At 36.2% G+C, this 25,742-nt stretch overlaps 1 protein-coding gene across 1 annotated transcript; it reads left to right on the top strand.

Moving 5' to 3' along the window:
• Positions 1-12,894: 12,894 nt before the first annotated feature.
• LOC139122252 (amiloride-sensitive sodium channel subunit beta-like) lies at positions 12,895-23,936 on the top strand. Its single transcript, XM_070687682.1, has 9 exons — positions 12,895-13,038; positions 15,855-15,955; positions 16,339-16,418; positions 19,102-19,265; positions 19,590-19,682; positions 20,487-20,601; positions 22,824-22,944; positions 23,154-23,229; positions 23,772-23,936. The coding sequence occupies exons 1-9, from the start codon at positions 12,895-12,897 to the stop codon at positions 23,934-23,936; spliced, it is 1,059 nt and encodes a 352-aa protein (XP_070543783.1).
• Positions 23,937-25,742: the final 1,806 nt, after the last annotated feature.

A 25,742-nucleotide genomic window follows, 5' to 3' on the forward strand; every position in this document is an offset into this window, starting at 1 on the left:
GTAGGCATCTGTATGAGTTTTGGTTTTGCAAATAAAATATCTCGTTATGTAATGTTCAGAAGTGATACGTTATTGTCTGAAATATCGAGCGCATTTGTCGCAATACATGATTTATTTGCTCACCAAATTTATTGGCTAGTAAACATACCTGCGGCACTTTTTCTACACAACATCCCAAAACCTCAGAGTAGAAGGAGAGACCCAACTCTGCATGGAAAGCAAGTACTAGTCGTTCCGTGATCGGATAGCACTATGTCTCGCACTGGCTAGAAGAGTAAAGTGGGAGCGGGGGTCTCTATCGGATAGCAAAGGATCCTTCAAGGGCTACTCACTGAGGCTGTTGCCAGAAAATAGAGCCAGAGGGTTGCCTCGTATTTGAACTCGAAAAATGGAAAAACTTTCACACATAATAATATATCGCATGGAAATATATCGACTTTGGGCAGCTTTGAGCCAAGAGCTTTATGGTCTAAGAGACGCAAAAGGTTGCCGCAAGAAATTTATATTTCTTTTTTGCTTGATCGTCGTTTCAGATGTACTTTTATGTAAAGGAGATTTTGGTATTAAAAGTTCGTTTGAAAAACCAAAATCGAACCTTCTTCTGAAATTGTGATGAAATAGGAAGCATTTAGCTTTCTCAACGCAAGGAATGTTTACAATAGGCGTTGTCTTTGCTTAAAGGTACTAGTAATTCCTAGTTATGGCGAAGATTCTTTATTTGACATTATCATATATTGTTTAATACCTATGCTAAAAAGAACATTCGACGTGGTAATTTGAGCAGAACAATAAAGAAACTATTGTTAGTATGTTATAAGAGGGCAAACAAATGGAAGTTACAGTCAAGGGAGCAGGTTATTACATAACTTTAAAAATTTCCCTCGACAATGCATTGTTGGAAAGAATATTGTCAGAGAGAAATTTGGATGGCCCCAAAGTGCCATATCAGAGCAGTAAATATATATTTCCTTTATTTAAATCTCAGGTCAAATATTTTAATTTTAAAAATAAGCGTTAAAGTTAATAATCGAGATGATAAAACCATTTGAAAAGTGAAAATTACCTCCATTTTGATTTTCGTTTTTGAAGATACAAATAGGTTTATTGGTTGGCCAAAATGTGCCACGGATTCGTTTGCCACAGACTTTCATAAATACTATGCGAAAAGCCAATTTCGAGGACTCACGGATTAGTCTAGATCTAGTACCATTGTACGAAGTAAAGTCGCTTCTATGCGCAGCCAGGTATTACATATTGAGACAAAGCAGAGAACTGTCACAAACATAATAAAGTGATAAACAAAGTATTCAAAGCGGGAAATTAATTAAAAGATATCATAAGACCTATAGGTTTACAGGAATCGTGACAAGAGCAAAGAATAGAGCCGATTTTCAGTACACATCTAAATTTGGTTTTCAGAATTTGGTAACTATCCATGCCTTCCCCTACATTGCAAAGCTAGGTCCATGGACAGTATGATAACAAATAGACATGGTGACATTCCAATCTTTGCTAATGGTTTGCTGGCGTCATTAACTATAAGTCAGTCAGAATGAGTCCGCTGCATACCATGCGGACAGCCAATTTTGAGGATCCATGGAAGGTAGTTTGGTACCATAGCACAAAGTCTCTTCTATGCGGTGCTAGGTATTACATGTTGATATACAGCGGAGAACTGTCAAGACACAATGAAGTCATAAATAAAGTATTGAAAGCATGACAGACATCCAGTTTGTTGAAAGTGGTATTAAGGGACAGTCAGGTCTACGTGAAAATGCAAAGAATTCGAGAAACGTAATATCATTTTCATAACTATGTTCTCATTAAGAACAAATAATTGTTCTTATGCCGTGAAGAAGTTGCCCTGATTAATCATCCGATATATGCCAGAGCAAAACTTGATCAGTTGTTCGACCTGCAGCTGCGCAATTGTTATCCGTAAAGTCGAGGGCGTTGATATATTGCAATATCAATCGAACACCCCTTTTGTGGCAAGATATGGAATAGTCGTATTCTTTCATCAGTTGGTCAACATTTCCATTCTGCTAATGATAGAGCCGATCTCACCGTTCGATAAGTACTCATATGTATTTTGTTTTAAGAATGAGACTGACTGTGCAGAAGACAAGGCTGTTTTCAGACTGAGGTAAGTTCGTGCATTCATTCATTCATTCATTCAGACAGCTAAGCACTCTTTCCTTCCAGGAGAGAAATCGTGACATCTTTACAAAATATGGGCGATTAGTAAACCTTACTTGAAGTGTTTACTGTATATTTGAGCAATTTGCTAAAGGAGGCGGTTAGGATCTTTCAAGTTTGCAGGTGCAACAGGTCTGGTTTACGCTGAATTTAGAAGTGTTTCTGCGGCTAAATTTTGGAAAGGAGGCGCAGAATTTTATGTCTTGCAAAGCGAAATTCTGATAACAGTATTTATATTACCATTGCCAATAATCCGAAAAAGTAATTATGAATATTTCAGAAGAAATAACCTAGCAGTGCGAAACAATTCCAGCTTGGTAGAATTATTGAATAATTGTATAGTTAAACGCAACTTGGTGATTTTGTGTATCAGCGGTCATGTCATAGTGCCGTTTGTGTTTTAGGGGCGAACAACGTATCCCAAATACACCAATGTTTTGCAACACGCCAGCAACACGTCACTTATCACCTTGACGTACGATGTACTTGATTAGCGACTGAAAGAAACAGTTTTCAAAGCTATGATAAGGGTCTTAAATATATTACTATTTCTTTCATTTTGCTTGAAAAGGATATTCACAGGGTAAATACATACCGAAATATGTAAACGGTTGTTTTTGACCCCAAAGTCGATTTGTAAAACATTCGTTGTCTTTTCTCCTCCAGCCACGGCAAAGTTGGGTTGTTTTCCAACAGTACTTTGGTTCCTTGCGTTTTTGTAAAAGTTTCGGGATTACATCATAGAAGTGAAACAGAGGCAAAAAGGTATACATCGGTTTCTCATAGTATAACGTCTAAACAAAACAGAAGGAAAGATAGCTTAAAAAAGCTAATTTCTCTGTATCAGTGATTAGATTCATTCGCTAGAAAATTTTAGTGGTTTCGCCATAAAAAGGAATGTAGTCATATTCATGATTGTCGTGATTGGCCCATACCGTCTTACTGTAGCTTTTTTTACTTATTGTCCATGATCAGTCGTTGGTATTCTGGGTAATAGCCCGCACTGCAAATTGAGAACGGAATACCCGCACTGCAAATTGAGAAAATTAAATTTAAGCTTTGGTGTATTTTCATCCTGGGAAGGAGTTGGTCTCAAAAATTAAATTTCTCTGCAACAGATTGCTACAGGTAATGTTTGCAAACACAGCAGCACGAGAGACAAAGTTTGCCGTCAGCTTGCATGTAATACGGCTGGGGATACTTACTATTTTTGAAATTTCAAATATCTTGTTGATAAAAGGAAAGCAACACCGCACATTGTTCATATATTGGTTGTTTGCATTTTATGTATGTTTGTGTGTATTTTACGTTTCGCTGTCTTGTGTATAGAACCAATTAGGCACGGCGAGACAAGGCTGCAATAAACGAGTCAGTGCAGTCTCTACTCCAGAGTGGAGAGAGTGCCTATACAACTACGATCCTTCAGCGCTATAGGCTTAGAAAGTCTGCCAAACTTTCTTCATCAGTCGCCTCATGAAAGTTCATCTTCAGTGGGTAAATTGTGTGGAATAATTGGTACCTTGCATGTTTCCTATGATGTCCCACTTGAAATTTGTTCTTTTATTCGGGAAGCTGTGAATGTTAAATTTTATTCTACTGTGTGGTCTTGTTCGTATTGTGATTACTACACTGAAAGAGAGGTGTTTCTGTTAATAGGTTGTATATTTTCTTTTTTGTTAGTTCCCTGTTATAAAATTTGTGTTGTATAATTTGTTGACGAGATATTTGATTATGCCTCTTTATTATGTGACGGTTTGATTGGTACGGCACCGTTTTTCGATAGTGTTCTCAATGCCACCGACATGACAAGTATTTTATTCTAAGTTTTAGAAGGCGAAATTCGGATATTTCAGGTTGCTATTTGTATTGATATTCAGTTTGAGATTTTCTCGTGTATTACGACATTTTTGTTGACATTGTGTCCATTGCGTTCACTATTTCTGTGACAGCTTATGTTGGCCTCTTAAATTTGTATTAGATTTTGTTATGTTTGAATAGGTAGACTTATTACTTTGTTACGTTGTTGTTGAGATTTAGCATGGTGTTAATCATACGGTAACTCTCCCTTTGAGTATGTGTTGGCCTTAACAACGCCGTTTGACATTGCTGTTCTTGTTCGCCCATGGCATGCCCATAGCATCCAATTACATGTATGTAAATTGTTCATAACGTATGCTGTTCTGGAGTGTTGTGCCTTTTGCCGATATACACGAGGACTTTGTCTTGTTGTTTTTCTCATGTATCTTCAGGGCGTATTCCATCCCTATTGCAGATATTTTACTGTTCGTCTTCGTATACAGACTTGCGTTCAGTTCGTCCTCGGAGATAGTGCGGTTACTGTTAGTATCGCTTATCATGAAATACTAGTCGTTACTTTCGTTCTATCTGTGTTGTACTTGTATTTCATTCTAAATCATTATGTCTTCAATTACACGAATTACAACTATTCATCCTAGATAGGCTTTGGATCGGCCTATATGTTTTTTTTCCGCAGAACGCACACACACACACACACACACACACACACACACACACACACATTCTTTTCTCTCTCTCTCCTCACTCTCTCTCTCTCTTCCCCCCTCTCTCTCTCTCCAGATCTTGTAGTAGAAACTGCGACAATCGACTAATGTTACACATGCCGACATCACCTTAACACAAAAGTCCATGCGATATCTGCCTTAACATGTAAGAATATGTCAATCAGTGTCATAGCCGTGTGACCAGTTCGAGGTGTTCAACACTCGTATGCTAAAATAAGCTTGATATCCCTTGAGCCAAATTGAATGTTTTTAAAACACATGGTCAGTACAGGGAGCTATGGAATGGAATAAGTTAAAAACAGATGTCAAATCTTCTGAGACACTTGTCTCTTTTAGTAATTTTTTTAAACAATATTAGGCAGAATTTTAACGTTTTCAAGTTTTTCCTGTTAAATGTGGCAGTAATTATACGTGGTTATTTGTTTTTTCACTTATGAAAATTGTGTTTGTGGTTTTGTATATATTTGTTGTAAAGTCAAGGCCCTGCAGGAGATAAACTTTCTGAAAATAAAAATAAATTCGAGGTGTTCAACACTCGTATGCTAACCTTTTGTAATATTTCACTTCTCTTTAATACAGGCCTATGAAAGTATACAAAAGCGATGGAAGTCTTTAAATTAATCAGCTATGGACATTGACGAAGAAAAATGAATCATCAACTGCCTCAATTAGTGTTGTTGCTATGCCGTATAGCAAAAGGAATGGCATTTATCGACATTTTAGATACAATTTAACTATAAACAATGAATAATTAATATCCGCTGTGCCTTTGTTGAGGTACGAAAAATGAAGTGCGCAAGTCATATGGAAAAAATCAACTGAAGAACTGAACTTTTGTCCAAATTTTCCCCGAGAAATATCTTTCAAAATCAAAAATACAAGCCTTAGGTAACCGTACAAATTTGGTATGGGAGAAACATTTACCGAGGGCTAATATTTACCGCTAGCTAATTATTAATTGTATGGGGAAAATTTGATTTTTGATTTTAACAAAACTACTCTCAGAGCCTCAGAATGAACCCCCTCAAATGGTTGACTAGAAATAATTTTAAAAAAATTTGAGAGTCCGAATAATGTCCCTTACGAGCAAACTATCATAAATATTAATAGATAATCAACAGTTAGGTATTCTATTCAACTAAAGTACCGATGATAAATCATGCATCTTGGCTCAGTACATAATGAAAGTAAATCAATACTTAATATGTTACTGCTTGCTTTCCGGCTATTTGCCTAATTGCAGCTGCAGTCCGTCATCGCATTAACAAAAGCCGAGAGATTAGTCTCCAGAATATAATTAGCATTTGGCAGGCTCATGTCGGTCTCGTGGTATGTTGCGACTTGTTTCCAAGCACACGAACTGAACGCATTCCTTTTGAATTTGTTAATATTGAACAGAGAGAATAATACGAGTTATCATGAACTAAGTGCAATGTCGAAAGTGCTCTGTTCTTTTCCGTACAGTCACTTTGCAAAGCAGGGCGCTGATGTCGTCTGCTCATTGTCTTTTGTAAATAAGGTGGTTTAAAGGAAAACACGTTTTAAAGCTAGGAAAATTATTTCAGATGTATTATATTGTGGCAGATTATTAGATGAATCCAAATACATGCTTTGGCTCGTCTTTTGCAAGTATTCATTTGTAACTGTTCATTGTTACACATGTTTACGAGTTTGAAAACAGCCTGTTTATCGAGAGCCTGTTTTAAGACACGTGTTCCTAATTGGCCAATGACAGAGTCTAAAATTGTCGACGTGTATGGCGTGGTATTATAAAAGTTGACGCACTGAATCCAAAACTTTATTTATGGCAAGAGCTAGAGGAAGACGAAAACAACGGACAAGGGATAGCCAAACAACTTCGGTTTTCTTCTGTCCCAATTTCATAATTAACGTCCATGGTCAACGTTGACGTTGCTGTTGCTCTACCAACAAACCAAGGAAAATCCACGTTGTTCCCCAAGAAATGTGCTTAAGATAGTGCTTACCATAAAAATGGACAAGCAAATAGTAGTATAGAATCAACGATGGAGATGTTCGCATCCGATACGTGAACGTGAATAACACTAAGCCATATTCAAATCTGTCCATTCGGATTTTCATTTGTAGCCAATGAATTTGTACACCTAGATATTGTCAGATGATTAAAATCTTTAAAATTGGACAAAATTTTTACTTTTGTCTCAATCGTCAAGACATCATGTGGCACGTAAAATGTGAAAGCACTCTGTTCGGTTCGAAAAAAGAGTCACTTTGTACAGATGAGAGCTGATAAGCCAATATGCGTCGTAGATCGTTGAAATACATATTGGAAAAATGATTTAAATTGACCCAAATAGATGTATTATATATCGCCTACGTCTATATAGAAAATTGACAAATTCGAATGTAAGCTTGAGGTCTTTTTTCTACCAACACCAATCAAAATCTGCTTTATTATTTATCACGTTAGCTCAAAACGTCCAATATATCAAGTGTTGACGCAAGTATGACCAATGCAAATATCTCAACCGCAGGACACTCTATTATACATTGCAGCAGAAGGCAAAAATACAATTTTTTTTCAACCTTGAACTCTTCGATGTAGGAGACCTGTTCAGAATTTTCCCTTTACTTCGCAAAATCGAATTCGTGAACATTGAACCGCTCCCGCACGAAAATACAAATGCAATGTAGATGGAATCTTATATACATGTACGCACTATTAGGTTGAGAACAATGTCTTCATCATCTTAGTGCGTGTTGGAATTAACGTGATCAAAATTACCTTCTTTTATTTGCATTTAAGGAGTGAGTTTGTGAGTTTAAAAACAGCAAAATATTGATATAAGCTATCCTATCTTTTTCATAAGACCCAGAAGGAAAAACGAATCAGTGTGGTTTTGATGCCTCATGGCAAAGATAACTTTAACATCATCTTATGACTGTCTTTCTGCTACTCTCTCCCATCCATCCATCCATTTATCCGCCTTCCATCCGTCCATCTATCTATCAATCAATCCATCCATCCATCCATCCATCCAAATATCAATTCATCCACCCATCAATCCATACTTTATCCATCTACCAAATTCTGTGGCAGGAAAGGCAAGCACGGAGAGAAAGTTCCATTACGTTTCAATTTCCTTGTGATGAATCATAAATTAACTCACTTTGGTTTACTGTCGAATTGTATCATGATGACAAAATCGAAAATGCAATTCGACGATAATGAGAAACACAAAATGATAGTCACCGCGCATACATTACAGCCTATAAAACGTAAAATAACATCGAATTGTCAGTGTCTGGCCAGTAAAAGCTTGCGCTGAACGATCAATGTGAGCGATAAAAGCCGTCATTGAAAATTAAACGGTATACCCGTATACTTTACAATAAATATCATGCAGATTGAAGCGTGACAGTTTTCAACTATCATTGAAATTTCATCATAACATTTATAAAGAGACCGATCTTTGACAATTTGTATATTTAGTAAAGCGTGACAAAATGATTATAAACCTACGTACATCTGCTGCTTTATGAAAGCCCATAAGGGACATGTTTGAAGGCAAAAAATAAAAAAATTATCTTGTGCTCACGAGAAACTATCTCGTGATCACAAGATCTTTTCTTGTGCTCACGAGATATTTTCTTGTGATCACAAGATCTTTTCTTGTGAGCACAAGATCTTTTCTTGTGATCTCAAGATCTTTTCTTGTGATCTCAAGATCTTTTCTTGTGATCTCAAGATCTTTTCTTGTGATCACAAGATAGTTTCTCGTGAGCACAAGATCTTTTCTCGTGCGCACGAGATCTTTCTCGTGAGCACAAGAAACTATCTCGTGAGCACAAGAAAAGATCTTGTGATCACGAGATAGTTTCTTGTGCTCACGAGAAACTTATCTCGTGAGCACAAGATAGTTTCTTGTGAGCACAAGATAATTTATCGTGCTTTTGTGGTTGGCCTAGGGAGTAAAATTCCAGGCCTTGCATTTTGCGGCCATACAGTTTAAAATTTATGTATCTAAAGCTCAGAAGCAGTATATGACACTCCCCCCATGCCAATGATATAATAAACGGAATCAGCGATGTTTTAATGATCTGATTTATACTCTCACTTGTCCAAAATAAGGTTTGAATGGCTTCTAAATTCGAGTGCCGAGATCAATAATAATGCTTTATCAATCACACAGTCAAGTTCATTTACTGTTATTAGTTGACAGTACTCTATTCAGTAATATAATGTGCTACCAATATTGTATATTTGTATATTTGTATATTTATACTTTTACTTTGATCAATGTCAACTTTAAATTGTATTTGTTCATTTTTACACAATGTAAACTAATCGTATTGTATAGTGAACATTGAAAGTGTGATCAAATTAATTTAGCATTTATTTGTAATCCATAACTTTCAAGAGATGAATAATTCAATGTTCAATTTATAATTGTCAACATTTTCATAGCTAAGTTTTAACTTTATCCCTGATCCATCAACTTGGTGATTAGCTATTTGTTAAAAATCAAATTTTCAAAATTCTGTAAAATATTAGAATAGGTTGATACTGCAAGATCTTTCCTTGTGCGCACAAGATCTTTTCTTGTGATCACGAGGAACTATCTTGTGACCACAAGATCTTTTCTTGTGCTCTCAAGATTTTTCTTGTGCTCACGAGAAACTATCTCGTAAGCACAAGATCTTTTCTCGTGAGCACAAGATCTTTTCTTGTGATCACAAGATCCTTTCTTGTGCGTACAAGATCTTTTCTTGTGATCACGAGAAACTATCTCGTGTGCACAAGATCTTTTCTTGTGATCACAAGATCTTTTCTTGTGCGCACAAGATCTTTTCTTGTGATCACGAGAAACTATCTCGTGAGCACAAGATCTTTTCTTGTGCTCTCAAGATCTTTTCTTGTGCTCACGAGAAACTATCTCGTGAGCACAAGATCTTTTCTTGTGCTCTCAAGATCTTTTCTTGTGCTCTCAAGATCTTTTCTTGTGATCACGAGAAACTATCTCGTGAGCACAAGATCTTTTCTTGTGCTCACAAGATCTTTTCTTGTGCGCACAAGATCTTTTCTTGTGATCACGAGAAACTATCTCGTGAGCACAAGATCTTTTCTTGTGCTCTCAAGATCTTTTCTTGTGCTCACGAGAAACTATCTCGTGAGCACAAGATCTTTTCTTGTGATCACAAGATCTTTTCTTGTGCGCACAAGATCTTTTCTTGTGATCACGAGAAACTATCTCGTGAGCACAAGATCTTTTCTTGTGCTCTCAAGATCTTTTCTTGTGATCACGAGAAACTATCTCGTGAGCACAAGATCTTTTCTTGTGATCACAAGATCTTTTCTTGTGCGCACAAGATCTTTTCTTGTGATCACGAGAAACTATCTCGTGAGCACAAGATCTTTTCTTGTGCTCTCAAGATCTTTTCTTGTGCTCTCAAGATCTTTTCTTGTGCTCTCAAGATCTTTTCTTGTGCTCTCGAGATCTTTTCTTGTGCTCACGAGATCTTTTCTTGAGCTCACGAGAAACTAAGACTGAGTTGATTATGCCATAGAGTGGAGTAAGAGGGCCAGAGCACTGCGGCAAACACAAAGAAGTGACAGCTTCCAGTGTGCGATGTCTGTTGGGATTTTGGTCAATTATTGCTTTGTTTCACACCTTGCGTTGCACTGTACTGACAAACGAACATACGGAACGTGTACAAAGTTAGAGTTCCGAGTTTGTTGCAGATGTCAATTTAATTCGGATAGTTTTCAATCGGATTTGAACCCACAACATACGGCATCAGTCGCCTAGCTGAGAGGCCACAGACAGAACCACTCGGCTAAATCTCCACTCCACTTAATTTTCGTTTTTCGCGCATTAACAGTAATCGCCAAACTTTCCAAGATTTATTGTTCAAGTCTTCCGCCATTTTAATCTACAGCATACCATGACCATGATAATAAATTCACTACTAAGGTGTCTACTATGGTCGCCTCAAATTATATCAAACCAAAAATAAATGCACGGGTTTCTTTCCGATCAGTTGATAGACTGTATCCTCTAAATAATTATTGCAAATAAATTAGTTCTTTGCCACTACGTAAACACATAAAACTCGTTCTTTATTTTAAAGAAAACATGTGTTAAACGTAATATTACATTGTCAAAGTTGGAACCTTTCACATGGGGAACCACTGGACATTGTTCATATTGGTAAGTTATGAAAGAGTAAAAATGTTCACTCTAGCAAATGTGTTAATGTCTTGTTTTGGGAAAATGCAACACATACTCAAATGTTATACTAAGGACAATAACATCATATCGCAAAGTCCAACAACCAGAACATTGTAAATGAATACTGTAAATCTTGTAAAATCGAAGGTAAACAAAGAGAAATTATTGGCTTCATTGTTGGCGTTATCGAAATAAAAAAAGCTAATTTTATAATGTGCTGTAACACATGTCATCGCTTATAAATACTAACCATTGAAAGGTAACTGTGATCAAAAAAAACTTCTTTGGATAGCATAACAAATAAGCAAACAAGACTTGCAAACACTATCACTAGTACATCTTGTGTGTGCAAAATGACAAATTTTGGAGCACACGAAAAGATATTGAGAGCACAAGAAAGATCTTGTGCTCACGAGATAGTTTCACAAGAAAAGATCTCGTGAGCACAAGAAAAGATCTCGAGAGCACAAGAAAAGATCTCGAGAGCACAAGAAAAGATCTTGTGAGCACAAGAAAAGATCTTGTGAGCACAAGAAAAGATCTCGAGAGCACAGGAAAAGATCTTGAGAGCACAAGAAAAGATCTTGAGAGCACAAGAAAAGATCTTGAGAGCACAAGAAAAGATCTTGAGAGCACAAGAAAAGATCTTGAGAGCACAAGAAAAGATCTTGTGAGCACAAGAAAAGATCTTGTGAGCACAAGAAAAGATCTCGAGAGCACAAGAAAAGATCTTGAGAGCACATGAAAAGATCTTGAGAGCACAAGAAAAGATCTTGAGAGCACAAGAAAAGATCTTGAGAGCACAAGAAAAGATCTTGAGAGCACAAGAAAAGATCTTGTGAGCACAAGAAAGATCTTGTGCTCACGAGATAGTTTCTCGTGAGCACAAGAAAAGATCTCGTGAGCACAAGAAAAGATCTTGAGAGCACAAGAAAAGATCTTGAGAGCACAAGAAAAGATCTCGTGCTCACGAGAAAAATCTCGTGCGCACAAGAAAAGATCTTGTGAGCACAAGAAAAGATCTCGTGCGCACAAGAAAAGATCTTGTGATCACAAGAAAAGATCTCGTGCGACAAGAAAAGATCTTGAGAGCACAAGAAAAGATCTTGTGAGCACAAGAAAAGATCTTGTGAGCACAAGAAAAGATCTCGTGAGCACAAGAAAGATCTTGAGAGCACGAGAACTATCTCGTGAGCACAAGATAATTTTTTTATTTTTTGCTTTCAAACATGTCCCTTACGGGCTTTCATAGCTGCTGGCACTAAACTCAGTCAGGTATGTTATTTCTTAGGATACAGCTAGCTGGCCTTTGCATCCGATTGTGTTTGGATATACTGCTTGTTAATCATGATACGAAAACTTCAGTTTTTGCACCTAAATAATGTGCAATTTATTTAGTAAGCTGTATATGATGGATTAATTTCAACTTTTTGGTCTGGCAAGAGCTCTTAATGTGTAGGAAGTATGTTCGAATTCTTAACTATACTTCGAACCTGTGCAGTTTGTCGCAAAATTAAAATCGAGGTTTTGCAAAAAACGGCTTTGTATCATTATTGCTAGTGACGCTTGCTCTATAATCGCCAAATAATGGAATTTTATGATATTAAGCACTTACAATGGTACATTATTATAATGCAGGAATGGAACAAATTAATACGGAGGAGGGCGTCCAGGCGGCGAAACCACAGAAAGGTGACAATCGCATAAGGAACACCCTTGCCGATTTCGGTTCGAATACAACGGCACATGGTTTCGCAAGGCTTGTTGCCGCCGATAGTAAGATCGTCAAATTTTTTTGGATGCTTATCTGCTGCTTGTGTTGGGGTGTATTCATCTGGCAAGCCATCGTCTTTATCGAAAAGTACTATAGGTTCGAAGTGTCCTACTCCATATCCGTTGATTTTCGAGTACTCCCCTTCCCGGCAGTCACTGTGTGTAACATGAACCCGCTGAGGGATTCTGCCCTGGAGATTATCGACGACGAATATAAGGAAAGGCTTGCGTTCTTGAAATATGAAGAGCAGTCTGAAGATGATGCCGATGCCGATGAAGAATCTATCTTTACCACCACTTCGGAAAGCGAGGTAAATTTATCAATGCTGGTAAAAGATTTGACTTCTCCTCTTCTATTATAGTGGCTACAAGCCCAAGGGCAAATCGTGTTGACCCGGATACCTCGACCAACCTACGTTATACCCGCCAACACTTAAAAGGGAGGATATCGTCGGAACTGCGACTTTCTTGTCGTCACAGAGTGTGTTTCATGCACGATATCTGAATGCATTAAGTCAACATAGCTGCAACATTTAAATTTTCCGATGTGCATATCGTATGATACACGTGCTTTTACTTAACTTTCACCAATCTCCAACTCACTTTGGCTACAATGCTCAGGCTTACTTCTATCCATTGGTCGTTTAGGCCCGGCTCATTGGTTTCTGTATCACCCCTATTTGTAACAATCAACCCTATTTGTAACACAACTTAATTTTCAAAAAAACTTTGCCGTATTTGTTGAAATATTAATAAAATATGCATATTTGTATGTTTGGGGGCAATTTTCTTTTTTTTTCCTTGTCAAAACTCATTTTTCCGAAACTACTTTTGTTACAAATTGGGTTGATTGTTACAAATAGGGGTGACATGTCAACCCTATTTGTAACAATCAACCCTATTTGTAACAAAACCTAATTTTCAAAGAAACTTGGCCATATTTGATGAAATCTTGATGAAATATACATATTTATATGTTTGGGGCAATTTTCTTTTTTTTCCTTGTCGAAACTCATTTTTTTCCGAAAATGCTCGTTAGATTAAATGTTGTTGTGCAGGTTCCTAGGGATAAGAGGCCTACTCGTGAGATATAATCAAGTCGTGCAGATACATGCCAAAAGTTTGTTTCACGGCAATTTGCTCCAATTTCGGTCAAAAATGTTTAAAATCTTGTTTTCTGACCGAAATCTTAGTAAACCTATATGTGGTTAAATTTTGTTAACCCCATATAGGTTTAGTATGATTTCGGTCAGAAAACAAGATTTTTAACATTTTCGACCGAAATTGGTGAAAATTGCCCCGAAACAAACTTTTGGCATGTATCTGCATGACTTGATTATATCTTACGAGTAGGCCAGTTATCCACAGCAACCAGAACAAAGAAATGTAATCTAACGAGCAATTTTGGAAAAATGAGTTATGACAAGGAAAAAAGAAAATTGTCCCAAAACATACTAATTTGTATATTTAATCAAGATTTCATCATGGCATGTATCTGCACAACTCGATATATCTTACGATTAGGCCTCTTATACCAGGCAACCTGCACAACGAAAGTTAATCTCACGAGCATTTTCGGAAAAAATGAGTTTCGACAAGGAAAAAATAAAAATTGCCCCAAAACATACTAATATGTATATTTCATCAAGATTTCATCAAATACGGCCAAGTTTTTTTTGAAAATTAGGTTTTGTTACAAATTGGTTAAACTTTGTTACAAATAGGGTTGATTGTTACAAATAGGGTTGACACGTCAACCCTATTTGTAACAATCAACCCAATTTGTAACAAAAGTTAACCCCATATAGGTTTAGTATGATTTCGGTCAGAAAACAAAATTTTTAACATTTTTGACCGACATTGGTAAAAATTGCCCCGAAACAAATTTTTGGCATGTATCTGCACGACTTAATTATATCTCGTGAGTAGCCTCTTATCCCTAGGAACCTGCTCAAAGAAATTCGTTACGACAAGGAAAAAATAAAAATTGCCGCCAAACATACTAATATGTATATTTTATCAAGATTTCATCAAATACCGCAACAATTTTTGAAAATTATGTTTTGTTACAAGTTGGTTAAATTTTGTTACAAATAGGGTTGATTGTTACAAATAGGGTTGATTGTTACAAATAGGGTTGACACGTCAACCCTATTTGTAACAATCAACCCTATTTGTAACAAAATTTAACCCCATATAGGTTTAGTAAGATTTCGGTCAGAAAACAAGATTTTAATCATTTTTGACCGAAATTGGTGAAAATTGCCCCAAAACAAACTTTTGGCATGTATCTGCACGACTTGATTATATCTTACGAGTAGGCCTCTTATCCCTAGGAACCTGCACAACGAAATTTAATCTAACGAGCATTTTCGGAAAAAAATGAGTTTCGACATGGAAAAAAAAGAAAATTGCCCCAAACATATAAATATGTATATTTCATCATGATTTCATCAAATACGGCCAAGTTTCTTTGAAAATTAGGTTTTGTTACAAATAGGGTTGATTGTTACAAATAGGGTTGACATGTCACCCCTATTTGTAACAATCAACCCAATTTGTAACAAAAGCAGTTTCGGAAAAATGAGTTTTGACAAGGAAAAAAAAAGAAAATTGCCCTCAAACATACAAATATGCATATTTTATTAATATTTCAACATATACGGCAAAGTTTTTTTGAAAATTAAGTTGTGTTACAAATAGGTTGATTGTTACAAATAGGGGTGATACAGTCCCTAACGACATTTGAGTGCAGTTCCGATGATCCTTCCGCCTGTTTTTCTCTGTTGTTTTGAAATCATTGATGATTTGCTGTTGTTCAACTTACCCTTTCGGTATCTGCCTGAAACATTTCCACAGATGTATGGTGTAAATGACAAAGTAAAAACTGTCCACGCAGATATTTATAAGAGAGGGAATACGGCAGGCCTCGCTAATACTATTGATTTACAAAACGTGCCAGCTCATATCAATTATATTAAAGGAAATAAAGTCATATTGATTATGACTTTTTTAAGGTTATGACACATTAATTCAGGTGGAACATTCCAAAGAAAAGATGAGCACCACTTTATTAGACCCAACTTCCGTTTTTTTGCTGACCAATTAGTTTTGCTCCCTCTAACAGGACCTAGCTGAATACTCTTCGGTGGAGCACTATGAATTTGACTTCCGCCAAGAAGATTTGATACAAGAATGTGTGTTTAATGGTATCACGTGTTCATCAAAGTAGGTTACACGAGGCATAAAGTATTTGTATTTGCAATTTCTTGATATCGCTAGATAATATATCAAAAAACATAACTTGCCAGACTATGTGAGAGAGAGAGAGAGAGAGAGAGAGAGAGAGAGAGAGAGAGAGAGAGAGAGAGAGAGAGAGAGAGAGAGAGAGAGAGAGATTATTTTGGAATGTGTGATCTACAAATGCAATATTAAAGTTTTTTCATGGTGCACGCTTGAATCATCAAGATATTTAGCATGAACTCGTCAAAATATAAAAATATTGAGCAGTTTGCCATTAGGCGTTTCAAAATACACCAAAATTATTGCACAGACGGCAAACTGAGTTACTATCTGTTTGCAGGAATTTCACTCTGGTCCTGAATCCCAAGTACGGAAACTAATCCCAAGTACGGAAACTGCTACACGTTCAACACAGGGGCAAACACCTCGAAACCAGGCCCTTCAACAGGTAAGGTTATACCAAGACGATAACTTTAACTTATATTACATTAAAAGGATATCCGACGAGATGAATTGGTAGATTTTTCCGCAAGAATGCTTCAAATGCCGCGTGAGATTTGCAATGCAGTCACAAACGTGTTGTTAGGCAGTGGCGTCGAATACTTAAATGCGATTTTGCCACCTAAGTGAGTCAGGCGGTCGACTGTATTTTCAATATTGCGGATTTCTATAGGTAAAATTTCACACAAGATTAAAGAAGCCAAAATAAACTTTTAGGTATTACAGGAATGTTAAAAAAAGAAATGCCTGAAAAGTTGAGAGATGCACAGGTTTTGCCTTTTTCATGAACAACTTAACTGTCTGCCAAGAAAACGATCACATTTTCGTCAAAAGTATTTATTAGATCACTATCTCAAACTCTTGCTGTGACGAAGATTTTTGACGTTTTACTTAGTGTATTTCAATACCCTGTAGTTTGATCCCTTAGCAGAAGAAAAAAGCTTTTGCAGTAGCGAGAATAGGCTAGGTCGAATAACTGGACGCATAAGGAGTTATTGAATCCAAAGGGGTGAGCATCACAGCAAACAATAGACATAGGCAGACGACCATTACAAGATGACAAAAAGTGTAAACAAAAACAGAAACGAAAGTTGAATGATAGGCCTGTCAGCATACCACTAAAAGCTCGACCACTCAAATTTTGACATTCTTTCACTCAATTTAACAAAAGTGAGTGTAAGAAAATGAACCCGTTTGCGATTCCTTGAAAGAAACAAAGGGCAACCAGATATGAACTGAATATGCTCACGTGTTTTACAACAGGTTCATTAATAGTAGTACCCTTCACAGAACAATAAGATATATGTTATCACTATATGTAGAAAGTTTTTTCAACTTCGCACAGTACTCTCAGAGTTTAATCACTAATTACAAAACTTTATTTAATATGCAAATGAGCTCTTAATTAACTTGACACTGCTTAATGCTTCATGGGACAATTAGATATCCATCAGATCAACATTTGTAGCACGTTTTATTTAATTTAGTGCTGTAATTTTAGAGTAATGTCACTAATTACAAAGTTCATTAAATATGCAAATAAACCCTAAATTAACTTGACACTGTTCAATGATTCATAGCACAATTCAATATTTATCAAATCAATTTCTGTAGCACGTTTCACATAATTTGGTGCCATAATTTCAGAGTTATATACCTTATTACAAAGTTTATTTAATATGCAAGTGAACCCTTAATTAACTTTACAATGCTTAATGCTTTACAACACAATAAGATATCTGTCGCATCAGTATATGCAGCAGTTTTCATGACGTTTGATGCAGTTATTTCGGAGTTATATGACTAATTATAAAACTCCATAAAATATGCAAATTAGGTAATTATTAACTTGACACTGCTCAAAACTTCTCAGTATAATTGGATATTTATCAGATCAACATCTGTAGCACGTTTCATCAAATTTAACACTGTAATTTTGGAGTAATATCACTAATTACAAAGTTCATTAAATATGCAAATGAACTCTTAATTAATTTCACACTACTAAATGCTTTATACTACAGTTAGATATCAGTCAGATCAGTATCTGCAGCAGATTTCATCTCATTTGGTGAAGTTATATGACTAATTACAAAACTTCATAAAATATGCAAATGAGCTATTTGTTACTTTGACACTGCCAAATGCTTAAAAGTATAATTAGATATATATCAGATCAATATTTGTTGCAAGTATCATCAAGTTTGATGCAGGAATTTAAGAGTTTTCTCACTTATAACAAAAGTTCATTAAATATGCGATTGAGAAGATAAATGACATGATACTCACAGTATCATCATAATGTTATGAGACTATCATCTGTGAAAAGTTTCATGAAATATGGTGCAGTATTTCTTGATATATGTCTACACTGTCATTACCGTCTCCATAGGGAAACCATTGTAGGGGAAAAAACGATATTGCCTAACTTCATCAATATGCAAGCAACTCTAATCAAAATCTAATAAGTTCTTTAAAGTAGCATATGGTACCTGTGTACCAAATCTGACTTGAATCCGTTCAGGCTTTTTTGAGTAATCGTGTAAACAGACAGACTGACACACAGACACACACACACACACACTAACATACACACACACGGACAGACAGACAGACATCGCTATGACATTAGCCCACGTGTTTACACACGTGAGCTAAAAATGTGGTCAAAGTTTAAGAAGCAGAGTCTCTCTTACACAAAGTTGAATGATTTTTCGTTTAACACGTTCAATGTTATTTATGACGTCTTTTGAGGACACATGACCGAGTCCAGGGAAAGATCTGACAGAAGATATACACAGATTCGTCAAAGCGGTTTGTTTACTGAAGTAAACTTGATAAAATTTACCTATTGTTCAGATGTTTTACAACCTTGTTAAAATTATATTAGGCGTTGACAAGGTTATCAAAATTACCGTGTGTCTTAGAAACTTCCACCCTCGTGCAGCTTTTAGATATAAGTGATAGTGTCATGTTTATTAGAAATAAGGAAAAATATTACATGTTTTTATTTAAGATTAAAATGTAAAACCAATGATTCTATTCTAAAATATGGTGGAGTGAATAATTGTTGATGAAGACAATTTTGTATGTACACCAACACAACATACAATAAACTTTTACTTTTACAGGTCTTCGTTTGACGCTGTTTATAGAACAAGATGAATATTTAGAAAATATCACCGAGAATGCTGGAGCAGTCGTCCTTGTACATCCACCTGACATTGTACCTTTCCCTGAAGAACAGGGGTTAGAGTTGCCACCCGGATTCTCCGCATCGCTTGGTCTCCGCCTCGTATGCTATCGACTCATTTTACTCTTCATAAGATTCTTACCTTTCTAGGGAAATAAATCAAACACATTTACCATCACGTTCAAGACATACAATATTGAATTGTAATGTGAAATAGTCCAATAGGTTTGAGCTATTTTTGTAGGAGATAGAAATATAACAAATTGTGATATTCTAATGATTCTACAGGACTGTAAATCGACAAAATGAGACATACTAGAAATATGAAATTTGTTAAAAGACGCGAATATTGTCTAATTCTGTCGTTATCTCTTGTGAACTTCTGACATGGTAATAACATCTGTATTTTTTGTATTATCCTTACAGTCTGTTATCGAGCGTATCGGCGGGAAGTACAGCGATTGCATTAAGGCTGGTGAGATGCCTCTCCTGTACAAGGGCTACAACTATTCAGTTGAGGTCAGTCTTGAACTATTTTATTTTGAACAAATTTAAAAACCACATTGCAGTCCAGGAAATTCACTACTGTAACAAATAGAAGTACATCGTTTACTCAAAACAATTACATTAATCACAGAAATTTCGAATTCGTTTATCTGAAGAAATTGAGAATTTTCTGCTCCGGCAGACAATAGAACCAATCATTAATGACGTAGGTATACACGTCAGCAACTAACAAACGGATGACGTTCTATGACAACTGATAGTGGATAATGTAAAAATTATTGACTATACTGTAAAGGGGATGTTGAGAGACAGGCATAGGGCAATATTGAGGGAGAAAAAAGATGGATAGACACAGGCAGAGTGAGATAATACTTGTTGGGAATTGGCGGCAGAGAGAGAGAGAGAGAGAGAGAGAGAGAGAGAGAGAGAGAGAGAGAGAGAGAGAGAGAGAGAGAGAGAGAGAGAGAGAGAGAGAGGAGATGGATACTCATTCCAGACACTTGGAACAAACACAGTAAGCTGTGGTTCAAATTTGCCCCATAGTTGGTGTATTTTTTTATTACTTCGTGAACCAAGTAATGTACTTATAGTGAATGCAGCTGAGTATTTTACCTATTTTGATGTGATTTTGCTGAACTTCACCAAAAGTATCAATTAAATGAGTAAGTTTACCTATAATTACAACTCCTTCGTGGTCTACTTAAACGTTCTTGGATTGAATCAAATAGATATATGATACTTTGATCATTTATGCTACTGTCTTAAATAAAGGAATTCAGCTAAACTCACCCGAGACATCATTATAATTCTCTTCAGGCGTGTGTCAAAACTTGCTATCAGAACAAGCTCGTTAATGAGTGTAAGTGCTATGATACCACTTTACCAAACAACGAGCCTATCCCTACATGTGTTGATGGCACAAAGAAAGCAAGTAAGTACTATATCATTGCTGAGATCAAAGCTTTCACGGACCTTTATTAGTCGGGGCATTTGCGTAATGTTGTAAATATGACAGTTTTTCCTTTCAGTCAATTGGATCATATCGAAGCTCTGCCCTTACCTGCTTACTCTTCCAATAATCAAAGCTTTTGGTGAATACTTGTACTGAAAACCAATAAATTTGCAAGACAAGTTAAAACGTGCAATTTTAGATATTTGTATACAAATAAAATGGGCCTCCCCAAAGTCGGCAGTTAGGATTTTACCACAAGCCTTCTATGGTAAATATCCAAATTGAAGATATTAATTTCATAGTGATATAAATATTTGCGAAACGTAGCATCTGGTATAGTTGACCTAACTATACTGTTAACGAGTCAAACTAACAGCCGTCCGGTAGTTGTGTGTTGCTTGTATACTGATCCCCTAAGGCTACTACCATACAAATTCGAACACGCACTGCTAATTCTTTACTTCGTTTACTTAATGGCCATTTTTAATGCATAATCAATACTTAAATCAAACGTAGCAAGATAAAAGAGCAGTTCTTTTCTTTAAAGTGATTTAGCAATAAGATTTTTGCAAGTATTAGGTCCCAGGCAGATAAGTTACGGGGAAATAAGTTTAAACAAATCGAATTTACAGACAAAAATTAATTCACAATATCTAACATTTTCTATTTGATCATATACTACTAACGATCGATATCTTGTAAATACTCTTGATACCTTTTAAATGACATTGAAGAAACGTCCGAGAGTTACGAATAATCTCCCTTGTCATATCCACGTTTTCATGCTAGGGAGGTGCATGTATGGAATGGCTTATAAGCAGAAGACAGATGCCTTGGGTTGTAGAGAAAACTGCCACCAGCCCTGCAGGTATCGGCTAGAGTGCATAATCAAGGCTAAAATTGAGACATTATATTTTCAACTTTTGCCCGTCTACCTGTTATACGTGGTTGCATTTTCAATTTTCTATCTGCCACTTTTAACATATAAGGTCGTGTTATAAACATTGACTCTAGTTATCACTCTAAACAAGCTCGAAACCCAAATAATATTAGTTGGTAAATATGCCGCAAATAAGTAAATGGCTGTCAAATTCTCGATGTTTATTATGGGAGGGCGTTTCGGTACTACCATATGCATCTCCTTCATTCTGCAGGTCCTTTCACATTGCACGATTGATCGAGTGTCTCACACAAGTAAATAGATTTGAACAAAATAGCATTAGTCATGTCAGCCCTGAATGTATCACAAATGTTTCTGGGTCATCGGGCACGTTTTGATATGCAGTGGCTCATCAGAATTTAACGTGGTCGAGTACAGTGAAGTAGCTTGATCGTGCTTGAAAGTGAATACTGAAGAATGAAGAGGTAAACAACAATGACTTGTGTCCGTAATGTAAGGCAGACTATCAAGATGAGCCTTCAGCTAATGTAGGGCAACAGTTACGAAGTTCGCCTTTGAGAGTAAAAAAACATGGGAGGGCGAATGCTAAGAATGCAACCTCATCTGTTGTGAAACGCAGAATCTAAGGTTGTTCATAGAAGTCAAACTTCAAGGTAAAATTACAACTTTGTACCAAAACGGGAGGTCGGACCTTGTGAATGCAACTTGTAACATTGTCAATTGTTAGTTAAAGTTTCAATGCTACTTTAAATTAGAGATCGATTGTTGAAAATATGTCTGAATTTCAGCCTTAATTACGCAACATATATCGGTTTAATCATTTGCTTGAATGACAATTCCACTGAGTGGGACTGTTAACGTGCAATCTGAATATGTTAAGTTGGTGACTTTTAATTATTTACTTTTTCTTACTTTTCTCATTGCCTGTTATTAGTGGAAGCGATATCGGCTAGAATCAACCAAGCACCATGTTGCCACATGTAGAGCCAATTTGAATTCACTCAACTTAGTCACATCAGGAAGATGCATATAATTTAGTATTCTGATTACAGTCCTTTTTTGATGTTTGTCGCCGAGTGTTGGATATGTGGTAAAGCTAAAGAACTTTCTAGGATGGCTTGCTTTTTCAAAAAAGTTACGTCGACAGTAACGGTAACCATTCTCCTAAAGCCGTAGGGTGACCACGAGGTGGAAAGAATGATATATTACACTATGTACGATTTTCGTTCGTTTGTTTAATGTCAAAACAAGAAATGATTTTTAAATGACGACACTACGTTGTCCATGAATTGTTTTGAAGTGGAAGATACGGTGTCGATGTCCCATTGGCCATCCGATGCATTTGGTGACAAACTTTATGAACGTCTCGGCAAGAGAAGTAAGGAAATCAATGAAACGTTACAGGATCTTAACGAATTGAGGTAAGCCGGGGCTTTTGTTTTCCAGTGTGACATGAAGAAGAACGAAGAACACTAAGTAAAATCAAGTAAAGGACGCTAAAAAAGCAAGTTTAAAGTCGATGCCGTCCAAGTACGGAAATGTATAATTCGTCCAGGACCATGCCTTGTTCCATGTATGTGTTTCTACAGCTTTTTATAATGCTATCTAAATCTCGTATTTATGCTTACAGGCGAAATCTGATCAAGTTGAAAGTCTTCTTTTCGGAACTGAACTTCGAAAACATAAAGGAGAAACCAGCTTTCGATGTAAGTGTAATGCAATCTTATATGCAAAGCTTTAAATCTTGCTGCTTGGAGGAGAATGTATATAACATGCAATATTAACACAAGTACCTTCTTCCATATTTGAATACCATAAGCATTCACCAGATCACATTTTGTTTTCATTTTCTTTACGTTCGGATATGACATTATTTCAGGGCTCTATACTACCATAGCCCCTTTATGAAAGTTTTGCGAATCTGTCATCCGTACGATGCAAAATACATCGGCTAAATAATATATTCTATCTATGACTTGCTCTCATTCTCTATGTTTTCTTAAGATGCTAATTTTAATTAATTCTCTGCTTAAAAACGGTAGCTCTATTAAAAGAGACAAAACTTTTTGCGCTTATGTTTCTTACATCCAATTTACGCTCAGAGCAGAGTCTGCTAAAGAAGACCTAAAGGTTCAGACATTCGAAGATTAGAGCAAGGTCGTTGGACCGAAGGAAACGCTAGCCAAATTATCCCTTAACATTTTTACTGTATTAATGGTATTAAGTTATCGTTTATGTAATTTTGCAGAGCGTCGACCTGCTTAGTAGCCTTGGTGGTTTGATTGGCCTCTATATCGGTGCCTCGGTAATATCTTTGTTTGAATTCTTTGAGTTTGTGGCTAAAGTTTGCTGCCTAATCAAAACGAAATGGAGGGTATCGGATGAAGCTGACGAAAGAGTGCAGATGGGCTAGTGCGTTTTTTAAAACCTGTTAATGATTGTAACGACTGTAAAGACATTGATCAATAATGATTTTGTGGAAGAAGTGATTGTCACATATTATTGGTCGTTTAGTTTTAGAAGTATTATTAAAATATAGTTATTTGTCCGGTGTGTATAAGTGCATGCTTTATTGACAAACCAGTCAAATGGATGTTTTTAGTCGATGTCGTAGGCCATATCCACATGGAAAAATTTGCATGTGCTTGTGACCGTGCTTCTCTGATTATTGCATTCAGAGTCTTGAATACGGTAGAAAACGTATCTTGTTCAATCTCATTCCCGCTAATTTAAAATCCAACGTGGTCACCAGATAAATTTTCATTATATTGGAATGTTTACCAAAACCATTTTGGCCAGAAAAGACGAAAAAAGTTGGCTCCTTGGTAGCCATTTCAGATACTGTCATATACATGAACTAATCTATTTCTTTGATCTGGGCTCCATCCAGCCATTTGTTTTAAGAGCAGTGCTATTACTGTACATATCTGAATGACACCATACAAACATTTTCGAATTTTTCGAAACCTTGTAATTTAAAAGCAACTTCAAAAAAGTAAAGAATAAAAAAATATGTTACTGCATTAATTCCTAAAGAAAAAACGTAATATTTGTGATCATATTTCGTCTTTAAAAAGAAGTTGATTGAATCAATTGAAAATTAACTTTCATCAACGATATATAGATTTAATTTTACGATTTTCAAGTTTCTTAAGATTCCTCCCAGCAATTTTAATTTTCTGAGAACTTTATGAAATACGGCTAGTTTTCAAATGATCTATTGATTTACCGTTTATTTGCACTTTGAGTCAATCTTGATTGGTGTAGCATGCTTGCAGTGTGCGCTTACCTATTGTGGACATTAACAATGAAAAGCATCTTTAATCATGACACAACAAAGTGAAATACGAGCGTACCACTCACTTAAAGGTATACTGTCACCTGTTCAAATTTTGCTACAGTTACCATGGAAAGAGAAAATCTAACCAATTAAAAATTTCAGGCAGGTGACCGCTTTTTATATACCGCGCCGTCGCATTGGCAGTTTGAATAGCAAGGAAAGATCCTTTGACCACATGAGGGCATATTTAGATTACAGGTGACCGTATACCTTTAAATAACCTCCGTACGCCACAGATCACGCTCTGGGGTTATGGGTTCTGGCATATACCTCATGAGGAGCCATCTCATCACAAAATAAAGGAATGTGTCCGTACCTCGATTCTTACTTTGCAAAAATTGATGGATCAAGCTCCATAATAGATGACAGAAAAATTGATTTTACTCATTATAACTGATAGGGAGGCACATCCTCTAAAGAAAAAACGAGGAAAGATATAAGTCTAACGGACTGGGGAAATGTAGGGTATCCCTCTATAAATTTGTTTTGTCTGTCATGGTTTACAATTTTGTCCATTTTTCAGTCAGTTTATGAAGTGATGTTCATAATGCTGATTGACATACTGCCATGTTCTTCTCCCATTACAAAATTGTCAGGAAATTTTTTCATTTCCTAATACCGTTTGCAGAATATACTCTTTAGGACACAGAAGAACTGCTGAGCTCTACAATAAGGCATTTAGAAAAAAAAACTTTGTTACAGTTTCGTAGAAGAGTCAGTTTTATATGTGTTATTTTACTCAGCATGTAAATATATAAATTTGTTTTAAGCAGGTATTTAATTCGATGTTTACACCAGTGGCAACATCATAGGATACACTTTATGGCACTTCAAACACTTATTCATTTGTCGCACAAGTATCATCACAACCACAAGGAA

The sequence above is a fragment of the Ptychodera flava genome, chromosome 21 (assembly GCF_041260155.1).
Source record: "Ptychodera flava strain L36383 chromosome 21, AS_Pfla_20210202, whole genome shotgun sequence".
Classification (NCBI taxonomy): Eukaryota; Metazoa; Hemichordata; class Enteropneusta; family Ptychoderidae; genus Ptychodera; species Ptychodera flava.